This window comes from Engraulis encrasicolus, chromosome 7 (genome assembly GCF_034702125.1).
Source record: "Engraulis encrasicolus isolate BLACKSEA-1 chromosome 7, IST_EnEncr_1.0, whole genome shotgun sequence".
NCBI classification, from domain to species: Eukaryota; Metazoa; Chordata; class Actinopteri; order Clupeiformes; family Engraulidae; genus Engraulis; species Engraulis encrasicolus.
Genome location: NC_085863.1, coordinates 14,998 through 34,646, shown reverse-complemented (window position 1 = coordinate 34,646; position 19,649 = coordinate 14,998). Strand labels below are relative to the sequence as shown.

At 43.7% G+C, this 19,649-nt stretch overlaps 1 protein-coding gene across 1 annotated transcript in view; it reads left to right on the top strand.

Annotated features, from left to right (window-relative positions):
* ntm (neurotrimin) overlaps positions 1-10,233 on the top strand; it is an 83,669-nt gene extending 73,436 nt beyond the window's left edge. Inside the window, exons 10-12 of the mRNA XM_063204151.1 lie at positions 654-805; positions 1,207-1,242; positions 7,252-10,233. Of these exons, the coding sequence (XP_063060221.1) occupies positions 654-805; positions 1,207-1,242; positions 7,252-7,361 (298 nt within the window). The 3' untranslated portion in view covers positions 7,362-10,233. The remainder of the gene's footprint in view (positions 1-653; positions 806-1,206; positions 1,243-7,251) is intronic.
* The last annotated feature ends 9,416 nt before the right edge of the window (positions 10,234-19,649 follow it).

Sequence of the window (19,649 nt, the reverse complement as noted above, 5' to 3'; positions counted from 1 at the left end):
CTTTATTGTCCAAGTGGGTGAGGGCTGGATGGAGGGCAGAGCAAATTGCATCCTCCGTGGATCGCTTGGCTCGGTATGCGAACTGGTAGGGGTCTAGGGTGGGGGGTAGGGTGGCTTTGATGTGTGACAGGACTAGCCGTTCGAAGCACTTCATGATTATGGGCGTCAGTGCTACAGGACGGTAGTCATTGAAGCATGATGGTGATGATTTCTTCGGCACAGGTATGATGGTAGCAGCTTTGAAAAGTGATGGGATGACTGCTTGCTCCAGAGAGATGTTAAAGATGTCTGTGAAGACATCCTTCAGCTCTTCTGCACAATCCTTCAACACTCGGCCTGGTATGTTGTCTGGGCCAGCTGCTTTGCGTGGGTTGATGGTGGCCAGTGTCCTCTTAACACTGGCAGAGGACAGGTAAAGGGGTTGATCATGGGGGGGAGGGGGAGTTTTCTGTGGGTGAGTGTCATTTTGTGCTTCAAAGCGGGCAAAGAAACTATTCAGATCGTTTAGCAGAGAGGTGTTGTTGTCACAGCTTCGTGGTGCAGAAAGAAAGAAAGAAAGAAAGAAAGAAAGAAAGAAAGAAAGAAAGAAAGAAAGAAACACAGAGAAAAACAGATGATTTACAATCTCTTCTCTCTTCTCTTCTTCTCTGCAGAGTATTCACCGGTGTTGAGGGCCTTGAGATTGAAGACAGTGGTCCTCTCTCAACGCTGACTTTCTTCAACGTATCTGAGGCGGACTATGGCAACTACACTTGTGTTGCCGTCAATACTCTCGGTAGCGCTAACACCAGCATGATCCTGTTTGGTGAGAAGCCAGCGCCATATTGGGGCGCACACACATTTCACTTTACTACAGTATGCCAGCTGGGGAGTCTGAAAGGCATCTTGATATCTGCTGCATTGATTTAAATTTAAAGCATTTATAAACCATTTGGTGTAACAATAAAAAACGCTAATATCACTTAATCCTCACTGATGGTTCACATGTCAGGGCAGGCATTTTAATTCTTGTGTTTTTTCTTGTGTTCTTGTTATGATTATTTGCTATTCTGATGAAAAAAGACCTCTATAACAGTGCTTTTCTCAAACATCTTACACTTAATCCGAAAGAGCGACAGAGAGTTTTGCAATGCCTTTGGTCATCATTACCCCTGTTCATGGCTGCTTGGTTTTACATTTGAGTTTGTTTTTGCTTTTGTTGTGTAGAGGTTGTAGAGCCCACTAGCTCAACGCTACTGCAAGGTTGGTAAAGCACGCCGTACTGCAGCATGAGATCATGCACGCCGGACTGGACCGCACCAGAACACCTCATGTCATGTCATGTCAATATGTCATGTCAATATGTCATGTCATGTCAATATGTCATGTCATGTCAATATGTCATGTTGTCTTGAACCGCCTGTTTCTGTTTGTCAGCATGAGAACATGCTTGGTTGCAGGGTTCTAAATTAACTTATTTCATCCCCAGTCAAAATGGCATCAGTAGATGCTGACCTTACTAGCCAAACACACGCTCACTAATGAGTTTAAGTGGTTCGTCTTTCCTACCAGCCAAGCAGTACTTTGACAAACATTTGGCCGGTTGGCTGCTGTTAATTTAGAGCCCTGCTTGGTAGTTTTGAACTGCTCGTTTCTGTATGTCAATGGCTCTGCATGCTCTGATTTAGCCAAGCGACTCCCTTCACCAAGCGGCTCCCTTCACTAACATCTGAATCTGAATGTCAGACACGCAGCCAGAACAATAGATAGCAGGGGGGGCGTTAATGTGATATCTACCCGTGTCACGCCCCCGTGAGCTGGCTAGATTACTTCTCCGCTAACACGACTCGCTTAGATAATTGCACGCCAGCACCTGCCTGGTAGAAATGTGTTCCACCGCCTTCTAAATAAACAAGCGTCACTCCACTCTTTACTCTTTAGTTAATATTGTTGTCTGTTTTTCTCAATTTTGAGATGTTTACAAGTCCAACATTTTATTTCATGATGTTGATAGCCACATGATGTTGAATGCCAATTTAGCTGCTGTGAGAGAGTGACAGGTTAAGTGGGTCGAGGTGACAGTTACTCGTCTCTGTGTGTCGCTGCTCTCCTCCTCATCTGCTCCTCTCTCCTCTCTCTCTTCTCCTCCTCCCTCCTCTCCTCTGTTCTCCTCTCCTCCTCATCTGCTCCTCTCTCCTCTCCTCTCCTGCCTCATGCTGAGATGATTTCATCCTCTCTCCTCTCCTCTCCTCTCCTCTCCTCTCCTCTCCTCTCCTCTCCTCTCCTCTCCTCTCCTCTCCTCTCCTGTCCTCTCCTCTCCCCTCCCCTCCCCTCTCCTCTCCTCTCCTCTCCCCTCCCCTCCCCTCCCCTCCCCTCCCTCTCCTCTCCTCTCCCCTTCCTCTCCTCTCCTCTCCTCTCCCCTCCCCCTCCCCTCCCCTCTCCTCTCCTCTCCTCTCCTCTCCTCTCCTCTCCTCTCTTCTCTTCTCTTCTCTTCTCTTCTCTTCTCTTCTCTCTCTCGTTCTCTTCTCTCTCTCTCTCTCTCCTCTCCTCTCCTCTCCTCTCCTCTCTTCTCTTCTCTTCTCTTCTCTTCTCTTCTCTTCTCTTCTCTTCTCTTCTCTTCTCTTCTCTTCTCTTCTCTTCTCTTCCTCCCTCCTCTTCTCTGTTCTCCTCTCCTCATCTCCTCCTCTCTCCTTTCTCTCTCCTGCCTCATGCTGAGATGATTTCATCTCCGATGTGAATGTTGCCAATTGCTGTTGCTGAGATGACAAATGCTGTTTCATTCTGTGATGATTTTTCATGTTTCTTTTCCCACCCACCTTCCTGCCCACCCATCCTACACACACCCTAAAAACACCCTCCTCCTCTCCTCTCCTCCCCTCCTCTCCTCTCCTCTCCTCTCCTCTCCTCTCCTCTCCTCTCCTCTCCTCTCCTCTCCTCTCCTCTCCTTCCCTCTCCTTCCCTCTCCTCCCCTCCCCTCTCCTCTCCTCTCCTCTGCTCTCCCCTGCTCTCCTCTCCTATCCACTCCCCTGCTCTCTTCTCCTCTCCTCTCCTCTCCTATCCACCCTCCCGCTCACCCACCCTACACACACCCTAAAAACACCCTGCTCTCCTCTCCTCTCCTCTCTCCACCCCCCCCTCCTCTCCTCTCTCCTCTCCCCCACCCCTCCTCTCCTCTCCTCTCCCACCCCTCCTCTCCTCTCCTCTCCACCACCCCCCCACCCCTACTCTCTCCACCACCCCCCCCCTCTCTCCTCTCCTCTCCTCTCCTCTCCTCTCCTCTCCTCTCTCCTCTCCTCTCCTCTCCTCTCCTCTCCTCTCCTCTCCACCCCCCCCTCCTCTCCTCTCCTCTCCACCCCCCCCCCCCCCTCCTCTCTTCACCCCCCCCCTCTCCTCTCCTCTCCTCTCCTCTCCTCTCCTCTCCTCTCTCCTCTCCTCTCCTCTCTTCTCCTCTCTTCTTCTCTTCTCCCCTCTCCTCTCCTCTCCTCTCCTCTCCTCTCCTCTCCTCTCCTCTCTCCTCTCCTCTCTTCTCCTCTCTTCTTCTCTTCTCCCCTCTCCTCTCCTCTCCTCTCCTCTCTTCTCCTCCCCTCTCCTCCTCTCTCCTCCTCCTCCTGTCCTGTGCCCTTCTCTCCTCTCCCCTCCTCTCTCACCCGCTCCTCTCCTCTCCTCTCCTCTCCTCTCTCCTCTCCACCCCCCCTCCTCTCCTCCTCTCCTCTCCTCTCCTCTCCTCTCCTCTCCTCTCCTCCTCCTCCTCCTCCTCCACCCCCTCCTCTCTCCTCTCCTCCTCTCTCCTCTCCTCTCCTCTCCTCTCCTCTCCACCCCCCGTCCTCTCTCCTCATCACTCCCTTGTCTCCTGCACCCCGCACTTCTACCTGCCGGCTTCATTTTGGTTCTTGCATGCGCTTCTCTTCTCCACTGTGTGTAAGTACATGTCTTGATTTACTTGTCTACTGTGTCTATTGTGTTTGCATGTTTGCACAGGATGTGTATATTTGTTTAATAATCATGTTTGTAGTATTGATTTGCTGGGCGCCATCTGCAGTGTGAAAGAGTGCAGGCTTTACAGTATTCGTACCATTGCAAGATCTTCTGAATATGACATGAATGCAGCTATTTAAAATAATTTGGTGGAGGGTTACACACACAGACACAGACACAGACACAGACACAGACACAGACACACACACAGACACACACACACACACACACACACACACACACACACACATACACACACACACACACACACACACACACACACACACACACAGACACATGCACACACACACACACACACACTTCACAGGCCAAACATCCTCTGTGTTTCCCTGTCACAGGGGCCACACAACACATTTGGCCAAGACACACAAGACACACATTCCAAGACACACACACAGACAGACAGACAGACACACACACAGGGCAGAAAGGTTTTTTTTGTTGCTGTGTGCATTCCCCAAAAATATGACCTATTTTTAACATTGCATTAGAATTAACAACCAATTTACGAACATATCTCTTGAGATTCATTAATGACGATGATTTAAATTGTGGGAAGCTGGAGTCAAAATCCTCAGCTCAGGATGTGGATTAATCTTCATAGCGGGAGATATTAACATGACCCCGTGAGAAACCACACCGACACTTCAGACGAAGGAGAGCAGAATTAGAAGTCACTCTGTTACGACATCAAAGAGAAATTTAAACACTGGGCACGGCCCCCTATAGTGCCATTGGGTTAAAACGGCCTCCTATAGTGCCATTGGGGGACGTCTTCAGGTCAAACTGTTCAGTGCAGAGCGCTCATTCTCAGGAGTGTGACAGTGTGACGCCTCTGTTGTCTTAATGGGTAAATAAATAGTGCACAGAGAGCATCAAATGTACTGCCTTAAATGACCATCTTAATGGCAATCATACACAGTGCACCTTCAAATGGCCAGCTTAATGGCACCGCTAAGCACTTGGAGCTAATGTACTTCATTGCTTCAATACACTCAAAGTTTAGGTATTTAGAGAGAAGTATTTCAAACGTTTAATGCTTATTGTCTTCCTTCGTTGTACGTTTTTATTTGTTATAAAAATTGTTTTCTTGTTGTGTTTGCTTTTAGTGGACCAAAGCTCTTTTTACAGAAACAACGCCAACTGTATTAGAGACAGAGCCAACTGTGTTAGAGACAGAGGTTCACACTCTAAACTCTACAGAGGTTCAAACTCTTAACTCTATGACTGAAACCTATACAGTGTCCGAAGGTTTGTGAACAAATGGCTAAAACTGTCACTATCTAAACTAGTAGTTTAAACTCCACCAAACTCATCACTGTAGTACTACTCTGTCACTACTGAACTACTATCGTATCACTCGTAGTTTAAACTCGACCAAATCACTAACTAACTCATTAACTATAGTTTCACTTACATGCTAGACTACAGTACTTGATTAGCAAGCAGTGTACCGTTTGTGTAGTGTATCAGCTCTAGGTTTTTCACACACACACACACACACACACACACACACACACACACACACACACACACACACACACACACACACACACACACACACACACACACACACACACATGCACACAGACTTGAAAAGGTGTGAAGTCACACAACAGTACTGGCTAGACCTGGGTCTCAGCTTCAGTTTGCAACACTGATCGCTGTGTGAAGGAGTCTGAATACTCTTCACCATCACTCACTCAGACTCAACTCCACAGAGCCTGCTGCCGTTAGCCGTCAGGTGTTGATTGTGTGCAGTCTGGTGTGCTGCAATCACAATGAGAAATGGGATCCCCCCACAAGAAACAGTACTGAGAGTTTGACTCCCTATAGCGTTCTCTATTGGACGGAGGGGTGAGGGCTGTCAGTCTAGTAGAGGCTTATCTAGATAGTGTTGTCTAGTTTATGTAGGGGTGAGGGTTCTAGTAGGGGTGAGGGTTCTAGTAGGGGTGAGGGTTCTAGTTTATGTAGGGGTGAGGGTTCTAGTAGGGGTGAGGGTTCTAGTAGGGGTGAGGGTTCTAGTTTATGTAGGGGTGAGGGTTCTAGTTTATGTAGGGGTGAGGGTTCTAGTAGGGGTGAGGGTTCTAGTAGGGGTGAGGGTTCTAGTTTATGTAGGTGTGAGGGTTCTAGTAGGGGTGAGAGTTCTAGTTTATGTAGGGGTGAGGGTTTATGTAGGGGTGAGGGTTCTACTAGGGGTGAGGGTTCTAGTAGGGGTGAGGGTTCTAGTTTATGTAGGGGTGAGGGTTCTAGTTTATGAAGGGGTGAAGGTTCTAGTAGGGGTGAGGGTTCTAGTAGGGGTGAGGGTTCTAGTTTATGTAGGGGTGAGGGTTCTAGTAGGGGTGAGGGTTCTAGTTTATGTAGGGGTGAGGGTTCTAGTTTATGTAGGGGTGAGGGTTCTAGTAGGGGTGAGGGTTCTAGTAGGGGTGAGGGTTCTAGTTTATGTAGGGCTGAGGGTTCTAGTTTATGTAGGGGTGAAGGTTCTAGTAGGGGTGAGGGATCTAGTTTATGTAGGGGTGAGGGTTCTAGTTTATGAAGGGGTGAAGGTTCTAGTAGGGGTGAGGGTTCTAGTAGGGGTGAGGGTTCTAGTAGGGGTGAGGGTTCTAGTTTATGTAGGGGTGAGGGTTCTAGTTTATGTAGGGGTGAGGGTTCTAGTAGGGGTGAGGGTTCTAGTTTATGTACCTTCATTATTTCAGCTCCCATGTCAGGGCATTGAAATGGGAGCATCCGTAGCATAGCAGCAGCCGTAATTGAACTGCTTTTAGCGGGGCGTTTTGATACGTGCCCAAAGAGACAAAATAGCCATTACTGTATCTCTGGCATGTGTTAACAGACTCCCTAAAACTTTCTCACCATGGAGACAGGGCTGATGGGGGGCAGAGGTGTCAGAAGTAAAAAATAAAAGTAAAAAATAGAAACACAGTTTCCTTCCAACACAGGTAACTTATCTGAGTAACCACTAGACTTGTGTACTTGTCTTACGATCAGTTGACTCTGCGCTGGTTGGATCAAGTTTGTGGTGGGTCCTTGTTGGGGTTTTAGTGTTTTTCAGTAACAACACAGTCTATCTACCTCATTAGCTACAATGGAATAAGTGGTGTAAATGATACCGTATGTAATATCATGTGCTAGTGTTGTAGTAGGCTGCTTACAGCACCAATTCACTTGTATTTTTACTTTTGACACTTCTGATAAGGGATGCTGCAATTGCCATGGCGATGGTTGCTAACAGGGATGCTGTGCTGTCTGTGGTTGTTGTGTGTTGGCGTTCCGCAGGTCCTGGAGCAGTGCAGGATGTGAACGCGGCCTGGAGAGCGGAGAGCCAGACGTGGAGCGGCCTCCTCGCCCTGCTGCTCGCCCTCCACTTCCTCCTCCTCAAGTTTTGATGCTAAACGCTAAACGGGTATCTCCCACGGGGCCAGTAATCACACAGTTATCGCGTGTTTTTCTCTAACCCGGATACTGCAGCAGACGCAGTGTAGAGAGATGAGATGAGAGGAGATGAGGTGGATAGATGAGAGGATGGAGAGGGAGAAAGAGGAGAGGGAGGGATAGAGGATGAGGGAGTGAATGAGACATAGCTATTTGGCAACCTGATTTGAAACAGAATTGAAAAAAATGTTATGCAGTAAAATTGTTGTTGAGTTTGACAATGTCCTTGTGTTATGTTCAGTTTTGCCCCCCAGATTGAGCTCTGTACACTTCTGTATCTGTTTGGTATGTAACTAAAATTAAAAAAAAAAACTTGGGTTTTTATTTGTCACCGTGTGTGCACAATGATAACAATTTGGTCAAATGGCAATGAAAGTACATGATTTAAAGGTGCACTGTGTAATATTTTGGAAGTACATGATTTAAAGCAGAGTGTGTAAATTGTCATTGCACAAAACAATGTACTGTACGTTTTAACAATCATTCTAAGATATTTAGAATGTAGAGTGGACTTCGATTGATTGAGATCTACCAATAGGGTTTGTAAATTATTACTCATTAATTTTAATTGTGCTATATGTTTAGCATTGGTTATATTGCCATTTTTGTTGGTTTGTTTAAGTAATTTTATTTTTGTTTTGTTTCTGTTTTTGGTAACTTCTAATGACTGTCAGTTGTCAGTCTGCTGTTGCGACTACAAATTCCTCAATACACTGGACCTCTGGAAACGTCAGTGATAGCATATCATGCATGGATGGACTGAGAGTATCTTGTTGACAGTACATTTAACATGGTGTTTTCTTGTGAATCTATGGCAAGCGACTTCTCTGTTTTCTTTTGATTTTGTTTTGATAGTTGAAAAGGATCTCCTCCTCCTCCACATATTTCTCGTTTTCAGATGTGTGCATTCCTTTTGGAATCGTTTCTTTGAGGTTGTTTGGTTGGTTGGTTGATTTGTATGCATTTACATAGACACCGTTTTCAACAACATAGGAGAATGCTGTTATATTTTTGGACCTAGTCAGACGCAGCGGCAGCATCTTACTACTTTATGTTGTGAACGCAGCGTTCACATGTGTTGAGAGACACCAATCACAGCCACCTGTATATTTCCATCATGGAGAATGAAAAGTAAAACAAAATACAAAATGTTAGGCGGAGGTCAACCTCCATCCCACCCACCCACCGGCCAGCCAACCAAACACACACACACCCACCAACCAATCAAACACACACCCACCAACCAACCAACCAATCAATCATCACCAGACCAACCTGCGGAACAACATGGCCACCACAAATGGGAGCGGCCATGACAGATGATGCGCGTAACCGTAACCGAGGTGTCTACTCAACCGTGTGCCATGTTAGTGTAACGGTTTAGAAGAGGTCAGAGGTCAGTGTGCATACATACATACAGTACATAGAGCATAGTGGACAAGGAGTGAAGCACTCACTAATAATTACTACCCAGTACATTTTACAGTAAGATTTCAACACTTGGAATGTCCAAATGAACAACATGATCTCAAAAATCTGTGTCCAGGAGCACGGATTTTGCCAAAATTCCGTGCTCCTGGATTTCGCGTCCTTAACATCCGTGTCCAGGAGCACAGAATTTTTGGAGATCAGGTTGAAATGAACATTCCCCTTGTTAGTTCTCCTCTCTAGGTGTTGGATTAACACAATCTAATGAGCTGTGTCACCTCAGGGCTTTGGGATCAGGTTAATTAAACCAGGTGCAACTTAATGACCACATGTTTTTGTTTTTTGTTACACTTTACATGGCGTCGGTGTCATATGTATAACATAACAATGTCATAATAGTGTCAAAAGAGTGTCATAATAGTGTCAATCATGTACAAGTGATGAGCATGATATCAATGGCATAAACGTGTTATGGTCATGACAAGTTGACAATGTTAGGGCTGCCTTAACCATAACCGAATGTCACTTCATGACAAAAATGTAATGTTTGACACAATGTCAGTCAGACACATGCATGACTGTTATGACAGTGTTATGTCATCCATGTGACGCTGGCGTCAAGTTAAGTGTTTTCTCTCTGCAGTATCGTAGTGTTGATCCCTCAAGCCTAGCCCAAAGAATTAGAAGTGAATAGATACCTTAATACTGTATAGCACCACTCAGTAGTTCACATGGATGCACATGGTAACATAAGATTAAATGTGTGTTTCAGTTGACCATATTTATATCAGTTTATTGGGTTTTTTTCTGGGAAAAATACATAAAAATAAAACAAAATAAAAATCGTCAAAATAAAACAGTACAGCACATGTCATCTTAACCCAAATGAAACTACATTCTCTAAATATAGGAGATTTTATGATTCATCTCATACCATTATGATGGAGCTCAGAAATTGTTTATGTTTAGGTATTTTTCCTCTGTTTGAGGTTAAGAAATGCATTTTTATACACATGTTACATTTCATCTGGTTAACTGTTGATGCAAAGTATGTTGTTCCCTCACCATCACATATAGATTTTGTAAAGATATTTCAGTACAGTACGAGTGTCAGAGTTCATGCAGAACAAATTGTTGATACATAAAACTATGCTTTACTGAAACCATTTGACTTTCTAAGAGGTGTGTTTTACAACATATAGAATGCCAGTTTGTTAGCTACTTCACTTCAATACCGCCCAGTCCTTCACCACAGCTCCTTAATGCGCATCAGTGGACGGTCTAAACATGCGACTACACACTACTGATATTGCAGTGAGGGGCTCTGTATTGTATTTGGTTTCATCATCTTTCTGATTAGTACAGGCCGTGAATTGGTGACACTTCTTGGCATCACCATGACAAGCATTCACCAACCAGTTAGCGACCCTAAAACAACAACACAGATCAGCATTAGCATTCATCAACCAGCTAGCGACCCTAAAACAACAACACAGATCAGCATTAGCATTCACCAACCAGCTAGCGACCCTAAAACAACAATGCAGATCAGCATTAGCCTTCACCCCACCCCACCTCACCCCACCAGCCCCACCCCACCAACCCTAGAAAAGAACAGCATTCACATCAGAGGGACATGGTGACTGGTCTGTCCGTACTGCCCATCAGAGGGACATGGTGACTGGTCTCCCCAAGGCTGCTTTGCTATTGGAGGACATTAGCTTAATTTGCTGCCACTGACATACACAATGGGCCCTCAGACACATTCATGAAGGTAGATTTGATTTGGTGGTTTGTGAGGAGAACTCTGCCAAACACAGAAGCAGAGCAGAGCTACTGTAGCAGAGCAGAGGTATTGTAGGCAGAGGTGTTTTCAGGGGATTCATCCTTCAGCCAACAAATTCAGAGGCAGGATCATAAATGGAGCAGAGAGAGGGACGCTGTGACTAGCACTCGCCCTGTCTACCCATCTACCCCTGGCACAGTGTGACTAGCACTCGCCCTGTCTACCCATCTACCCCTGGCACAGTGTGACTAGCACTCGCCCTGTCACCCCCTGGCACAGTGTGACTAGCACTCGCCCTGTCACCCCCTGGCACAGTGTGACTAGCACTCGCCCTGTCTACCCCTGGGACACTGTGGCTAGCACTCGCCCTGTCTACCCTTGGGACACTGTGGCTAGCACTCGCCCTGTCTACCCGTCTACCCCTGGCACAGTGTGACTAGCACTCGCCCTGTCACCCCCTGGCACAGTGTGACTAGCACTCACAGCCTCTACCCATCTACCCCTGGCACACTGTGACTAGCACTCACAGCCTCTCCCTGTCTACCCCTGGCACAGTGTGACTAGCACTCACAGCCTCTCCCCATCTACCCTGGATGCTGTGACTAGTGGATGACTCATAGCGGCTCCTGAGACTGTCACCTCAACCCAATCTTTAATCTTGTTTGGGTTAGTGTGCATAGCAACACTTTTTGTGAAAGGGAAGGATATTTAAAGAGAAATATAATGTTGTCAGTAGAGGTGGGAGACCTAGATTCAGAGAGAGATCATGTCTGTGTCATGTACATGGTTTGGTTCCTTCCTGGTGGTTTTCAGGTCGACCAGAACGGAGCTGGTGCCAGTGCCCGCACCAGTTACTTTCAGCACTAAAGTGCTTATCTGTGAACCGCCCGTGTTCATACCGGGCTCTGAACTTTTTCTGCACATGGCTGTGTTACCCGGATAAACTTGCTGACGGCCACGTTTTCGTCACAGTTTGCAGAGAAAAAACGAATATTTTGCAGTTCGCATTGCAGACCAACTTTCCGGTTCGCGAACCCTGAGATCCATGGCGTGAACACGACGGCCGGTTCGCGACTAGGTGCGGGAACGGGCACCGGCACGGGTCTCAGTCAGCCTGAATGCGCCACAGCAACTTGCACTGTCTGTTGTTTTAATTAAAAGTTTGAAAAATCACTGGCTGGTTAACATGCAACACGTACATGGCATGGACTTTCAGACTCTCTCTCTGTCTCTCAAACACACACACACGCACACAGGGGCACGCGCACACACACACACACACATATACATTATTGACACAGACAGACAAGGGGCCATCTTCATTATCATGTTCTCAGTAAAATGCACAGGGTTAATTTACAGTATCAGTAAAATGCACAGTGTTAATTTACAGTGCTTATTCCACACTCCAAGATCAAGGCCGAGTGTTATCTGTAAAGCATTCATTACATTACATTACATTGCACTTAGTTGACACTTTTTTCCAAAAGTGACTTACGGTTATCTACAACATGTTGGTTACAGTCCTTAGAGCAATGTGGGGTTAGGTGCCTTGGTACAGGGTACTGGTTACAGTCCTTAGAGCAATATGGGGTCAGGTGCCTTACTCTCAAGGGCACTTCAGTCATGGATAGAAGTGTAGGGAGAGGTAGGAGTGGGATTCGAACCTGCAACCCTGTGATCTACAGTCCTACTCCCTATCCATTAGACCTGTATTTCCCAAACTTTTTGTCCTGCGTACCCCCTGAGCCTTTTTGTCATACCATGAGTACCCCCTCACTATCTTGTTCTCCATCCCAATGCCACTTATCTCCATACATTTATAATTCCTACATTCTTCTCACATACCCCCTGCAGTGTGTTCGCATACCCCTAGGTTTACACGTACCCCTGGTTGGGAAGCACTGCATTAGACCACGGCTGCCCATTCAAATCAAGTCTTTGGATTAATAGTCTTTCAACACTCAGTTGAGTTTACCAGAGTGTAGTCGGCCCTACTCTCCTACTTGGTCCTACTCTTGTAAGTGTTCAATAAACACAATGTACTCTGCTGCCACCTAGAGGCTCGAGGGTACCAACAGCCTCCTACACCTCTGGTTACCTAGTGAGATCAGGATAGGGATCACACACACACGTGCACACAAACACACACACACACAAACACACACACACACACACACACACACACACACACACACACTCCACGTATTATAAAAGGGAGGCGATGGGCCACCTTCATGATCAAATTAAACGGTTTGATCTTTAAGAGTACGAATAGTGCACCTCCTGCACCTGCGGTTACAGAGCGAGATCCGGAGTCACACACCTCACTTTAGTACTGTCTGCCTTTGCATACATGTATTCTGAAAAGTGAGGACATTTGCATTCCCTGTAATGTAAAATTGTTGTTTCATATTTTTCTTTTTTTCTCTTTGAAAAAACTGTGTGTTCATATTTAAGACTGACAACAATTAAAAAATGTTCTATCTACAGCTCTGTGTGTGATTCATCATAACAAGGTAAAAATGGATGGCATTACATCATCTTAAAGATACTCTTACCCACAGTTTCTTACAATGGAAGACATGCAATAGACGACAGATCGGCAGTTATGAAAAGGGTTAGGAGAAGAAAACATAACCAAGTAAGTGCAGGAAGGAAATAATTGTCCTCTCTTCTCAACTTCTTACTCAGGGCAGGGTGGTGGGGAGCGTTCTTCATTTAGGGAGCCATTTCAAATTCCTCCAAGGGCTGTTAAAGTCCTCCAGGGGCCTTACTATGAACACGAAACAGGATTTCCCCCTACACCTAAAGCGTATATGGAAGGCAGCGACCTTTAAAACAGACTTTGCCTTCTTTAGGTGCCCTGAAATTTAACATATATATAATATTTCTAAGATTCCTTTACAAAACATGTCATATTTCATATGAAGCTGTATAACATTAGAATTATATCGGGGGCCAGATAAGTCCATAGATTCCCCACCCATGTTCTAAATAGGCCTAATAATGAATAATAACTTAGTTTTATAAGGCGCAGTCTTCTCTTCTCACTGCACTGTCATCTCCTCTCAACTACAGCCAGACTTCATATCCTTCCTCTTCTTTCCCTACTTTCTCTCTAAATCACAGTAGCCTAATAATAATAGCATGGTTACGTAATTGAAGGATTTGTTAATTAACACATTGAAAGACACAAGATAACCCCCTTCAAGGCTACATATCTGTTTGTCTTTCTCGGCACGCTCAAAACTCTCCGAAGATATTATAAATACTAACATGACAGTTAATAACCTACTTTCCCCATCACCAAAACATTAATTATCTCAGAAGATTATTTTTGCTACAGCCAGAAAGTGACAGAATGGTGCCTATATAGCATATGAGACACATACTGAAGTATAATCCTGTATATATGCAGTCATCAGATTGCCTACAGCATATGAATTGTTATCCTGTATATATGCAGTCATCAGATTGCCTACAGCATATGAGTTGTGGTAACACTTTACTTTACGGATCGCTAATAAGGTGTTAATTTCATAGAAATTTCTCAGTAATTTCAGTCTAATTTTATGGTAATAACTGCTTGTTATTAGTAATAACAGCAAAATAACCATATGGTTTCCAGTGCAATTACACTATAATTTCTCATTAATAACAGCAAAAATAACCATACAGTTTCCAGTGCAATTATGCTGTAGTTTCTAGTTAATAGTAGGCTAATGGAAACAGCTACTGTGTCATCATAGTAGTTAGGTGGTAGGTATGCCAGTAACTAAACGGTATCAGCCGAAGTAGTTTCATACTAATTAGGCTACATCAGGGCCGTAATGTGCAATATTTCCTCTTCCCATGTTATTGCATAGAAACGACCACCCAAGCATCCTTGTATTATTTCTGCTTAATTAACTTGTAAACAATTGAGTAGTTATATGGAAATAAGATAGAATCAGGGCCGTAAAATGCATTATCACCTATTCCACTCAATTTTATGGAAATTACATATTTTCATGGTCTTAAAATGTCTTATTTCTTATTTCCACTCAATTACTTAGTTATTATCATTTTTAATACAATATAGACTAGCCTACTATGAAGTGATTCAAGTACACAGACAAACACATTGTGTGCAAAACTTTGTTTATTTTTCCAATCATTTATGAGATTCATGTTCACTGATGTGAGGTTGTCAATCTGCCACCATCCAGAGGAAGTCCTGTGAACACAAACAAACAAACAGAGAAGTCAACTGCAAGACCGGTTTCACCACGTTTATTTTTTTATGTTATCAATTCACCATCGCTAAATTTGCTTCTGAAATGCAGTACCATGTTAAATGCACGTTGTAAATCTTCCTCAGACTGACATCGTTGCTGATTTACAAAGGCAAACTCTAGCTAGCACCTAGCTTCAGTCATTGAAAACATGGTGGGCAGAGCTAGCTAGAACTAGTGGTTTCCATTGTAAATGTACCTCTGTAGGCTATGCCATTTCAGCACAAACACGGCTGATAAGACGTGTTTGCAATGTATACAGTTAAATCCTTCAATGCTCAGAGACAAAATGAAAGCAGGTTAAAGCTAGAACTACATTAAAAGTTCGTTGTCAGGAAACTTACCTTGCCTGGCTCTGCTGCACTGAAGTTGAACTAGCTGGCGGTGGCGGCGAGTCCTGTTGTTGCCAGGCAACGAAAGTTTGGTTACTGCAGAACAGAAGCGTCTCAATCAGTATACTTCTGTACTTCAAGCACACTCGTTCTAGTTGTACGCTGCCCGCTCTGCTTGCAGTATGGCTCAGAGACGCTGACGTTGTTTAATTGAGTACACTGACACACAAGGGTGGAGTTTGAGACGTACAACAGAGTGCTTTCGCACGCCGGCAGCAACCAGGGTAACTTTCAAGGTGAGCTCAAATGGTCTTGATGTTGATTTCATCCACATTCAATCGTCGAATTACTTTAGCCTTATGCAAACATGTTTTATGAGTTAGTGTTAGGTTTATGTTTGTTCTGGAAATGAAACGGCATACAGAAGTACCTTTACAATGGAAACCACTAGCTAGCTCTGCCCACCATGTTTTCAATGACTGAAGCTAGGTGCTAGCTAGAGTTTGCCTTTGTAAATCAGCAACGATGTCAGCCTGAGGAAGATATACAACGTGCATTTAACATGGTACTGCATTTCAGAAGCAAATTTAGCGATGGTGAATTGATAACAGAAAAAAATAAACGTGGTGAAACCAGTCTTGCAGTTGACTTCTCTGTTTGTTTGTGTTCACAGGACTTCCTCTGGATGGTGGCAGATTGACAACCTCACATCAGTGAACATGAATCTCATAACTGATTGGAAAAATAAACAAAGTTTTGCACACAATGTGTTTGTCTGTGTACTTGAATCACTTCATAGCAGGCTAGTCTATATTGTATTAAAAATGATAATAACTAAGTAATTGAGTGGAAATAAGAAATAAGACATTTTAAGACCATGAAAATATGTAATTTCCATAAAATTGAGTGGAATAGGTGATAATGCATTTTACGGCCCTGATTCTATCTTATTTCCATATAACTACTCAATTGTTTACAAGTTAATTAAGCAGAAATAATACAAGGATGCTTGGGTGGTCGTTTCTATGCAATAACATAGGAAGAGGAAATATTGCACATTACGGCCCTGATGTAGCCTAATTAGTATGAAACTACTTCGGCTGATACCGTTTAGTTACTGGCATACCTACCACCTAACTACTATGATGACACAGTAGCTGTTTCCATTAGCCTACTATTAACTAGAAACTACAGCATAATTGCACTGGAAACTGTATGGTTATTTTTGCTGTTATTAATGAGAAATTATAGTGTAATTGCACTGGTTATTTTGCTGTTATTACTAATAACAAGCAGTTATTACCATAAAATTAGACTGAAATTACTGAGAAATTTCTATGAAATTAACACCTTATTAGCGATCCGTAAAGTAAAGTGTTACCTGAATGGTAATCCTGTATATATGTGGTCATCAGATTGCCCCACAGCATATGAGTTGTTATCCTGTATATATGCAGTCATCAGATTGCCTACAGCATATGAGTTGTTATCCTGTATATATGCAGTCATCAGATTGCCTACAGCATATGAGTTGTTATCCTGTATATATGCAGTCATCAGATTGCCTACAGCATATGAGTTGTTATCCTGTATATATGCAGTCATCAGATTGCCCCACAGCATATGAGTTGTTATCCTGTATATATGCAGTCATCAGATTGCCTACAGCATATGAATTGTTATCCTGTATATATACAGTCATCAGATTGCCTACAGCATATGAATTGTTATCCTGTATATATGTGGTCATCAGATTGCCTACAGCATATTAATTGTTATCCTGTATATATGCAGTCATCAGATTGCCTACAGCATATGAGTTGTTATCCTGTATATATATGTGGTCATCAGATTGCCTACAGCATATGAGTTGTTATCCTGTATATATATGGTCATCAGATTGCCTACAGCATATGAATTATAATCCTGTATATATATGGTCATCAGATTGCACTACAGCATATGAGTTGTTATCCTGTATATATGCAGTCATCAGATTGCCCCACAGCATATGAGTTGTTATCCTGTATATATGCAGTCATCAGATTGCCCTCACTCAGGGCTTCCCAAACTTCACCAAGATAAGGCTCCCCTTCCTCAACCACTATGCATTACTCATATAATAACATAAATATTACATTACTCATATAATAATATAAATATTACATTACTCATATAATAATGGGCAGTCATGGATGAACGGTTAGGGCGTCAGACTTGCATCCCAGAGGTTGCCGGTTCGACTCCTGACCCGCCAGGTTGGTGGGGGGAGTAATCAACCAGCGCTCTCCCCCATCCTCCTCCATGACTGAGGTACCCTGAGCATGGTACCGTCCCACCGCACTGCTCCCCATGGGGCGCCACTGAGGGCTGCCCCCTTGCACGGGTGAGGCATAAAATGCAATTTCGTTGTGTGCAGTGTGCAGTGTTCACTTGTGTGCTGTGGAGTGCTGTGTCACAATGACAATGGGAGTTGGAGTTTCCCAATGGGCTTTCACTTTCTTTCATAATATAAATATTACATTACTCATATAATAATATAAATATTACATTATTCATATAATAATATAAACATTACATTACTCATATAATAATATAAACATTACATTACTCATATAATAATATAAATATTACATTACTCATATAATAATATAAATATTACATTATTCATATAATAATATAAATATTACATTACTCATATAATAATATAAACATTATATTACTCATATAATAATATAAACATTACATTACTCATATAATAATATAAATATTACATTACTCATTTTGTTTTGATATACTTTTTATTCCAATCATGCTCTATGTTCGTGTGTCAGGGCCCCATTCAGATGCATCACTGATACATATCTATTTAGTCCAATTGGGATATATATATATATATATATATATTTAAAAATAGTAGTGATCATATTTTGTTTCTTAAGCATTCCTTTGTGTGTGTGTGTGTGTGTGTGTGTGTGTGTGTGTGTGTGTGTGTGTGTGTGTGTGTGTGTGTGTGTGTGTGTGTGTGTGTGTGTGTGTGTGTGTGTGTGTGTGTGACAGAGGCAGAATGACAACCAATCCGGGTCAATGCTTTCCTCCAGTGCCAGGGACAGAACAAGGTCTTTGTCCTCTCGTCTTCCATGTTCATCAAGGGAATGTCTTGGGAAACAGTCATGAATGCTCCATGCAAGGGAATGTCTTGGGAAACAGTCATGAATGCTCCATGCAAGGGAATGTCTTGGGAAACAGTCATGAATGCTCCATGCAAGGGAATGTCTTGGGAAACAGTCATGAATGCTCCATGCAAGGGAATGTCTTGGGAAACAGTCATGAATGCTCCATGCAAGGGAATGTCTTGGGAAACAGTCATGAATGCTCCATGCAAGGGAATGTCTTGGGAAACAGTCATGAATGCTCCATGCAAGGGAATGTCTTGGGAAACAGTCATGAATGCTCCATGCAAGGGAATGTCTTGGGAAACAGTCATGAATGCTCCATGCAAGGGAATGTCTTGGGAAACAGTCATGAATGCTCCATGCAAGGGAATGTCTTGGGAAACAGTCATGAATGCTCCATGCAAGGGAATGTCTTGGGAAACAGTCATGAATGCTCCATGCAAGGGAATGTCTTGGGAAACAGTCATGAATGCTCCATGCAAGGGAATGTCTTGGGAAACAGTCATGAATGCTCCATGCAAGGGAATGTCTTGGGAAACAGTCATGAATGCTCCATGCAAGGGAATGTCTTGGGAAACAGTCATGAATGCTCCATGCAAGGGAATGTCTTGGGAAACAGTCATGAATGCTCCATGCAAGGGAATGTCTTGGGAAACAGTCATGAATGCTCCATGCAAGGGAATGTCTTGGGAAACAGTCATGAATGCTCCATGCAAGGGAATGTCTTGGGAAACAGTCATGAATGCTCCATGCAAGGGAATGTCTTGGGAAACAGTCATGAATGCTCCATGCAAGGGAATGTCTTGGGAAACAGTCATGAATGCTCCATGCAAGGGAATGTCTTGGGAAACAGTCATGAATGCTCCATGCAAGGGAATGTCTTGGGAAACAGTCATGAATGCTCCATGCAAGGGAATGTCTTGGGAAACAGTCATGAATGCTCCATGCAAGGGAATGTCTTGGGAAACAGTCATGAATGCTCCATGCAAGGGAATGTCTTGGGAAACAGTCATGAATGCTCCATGCAAGGGAATGTCTTGGGAAACAGTCATGAATGCTCCATGCAAGGGAATGTCTTGGGAAACAGTCATGAATGCTCCATGCAAGGGAATGTCTTGGGAAACAGTCATGAATGCTCCATGCAAGGGAATGTCTTGGGAAACAGTCATGAATGCTCCATGCAAGGGAATGTCTTGGGAAACAGTCATGAATGCTCCATGCAAGGGAATGTCTTGGGAAACAG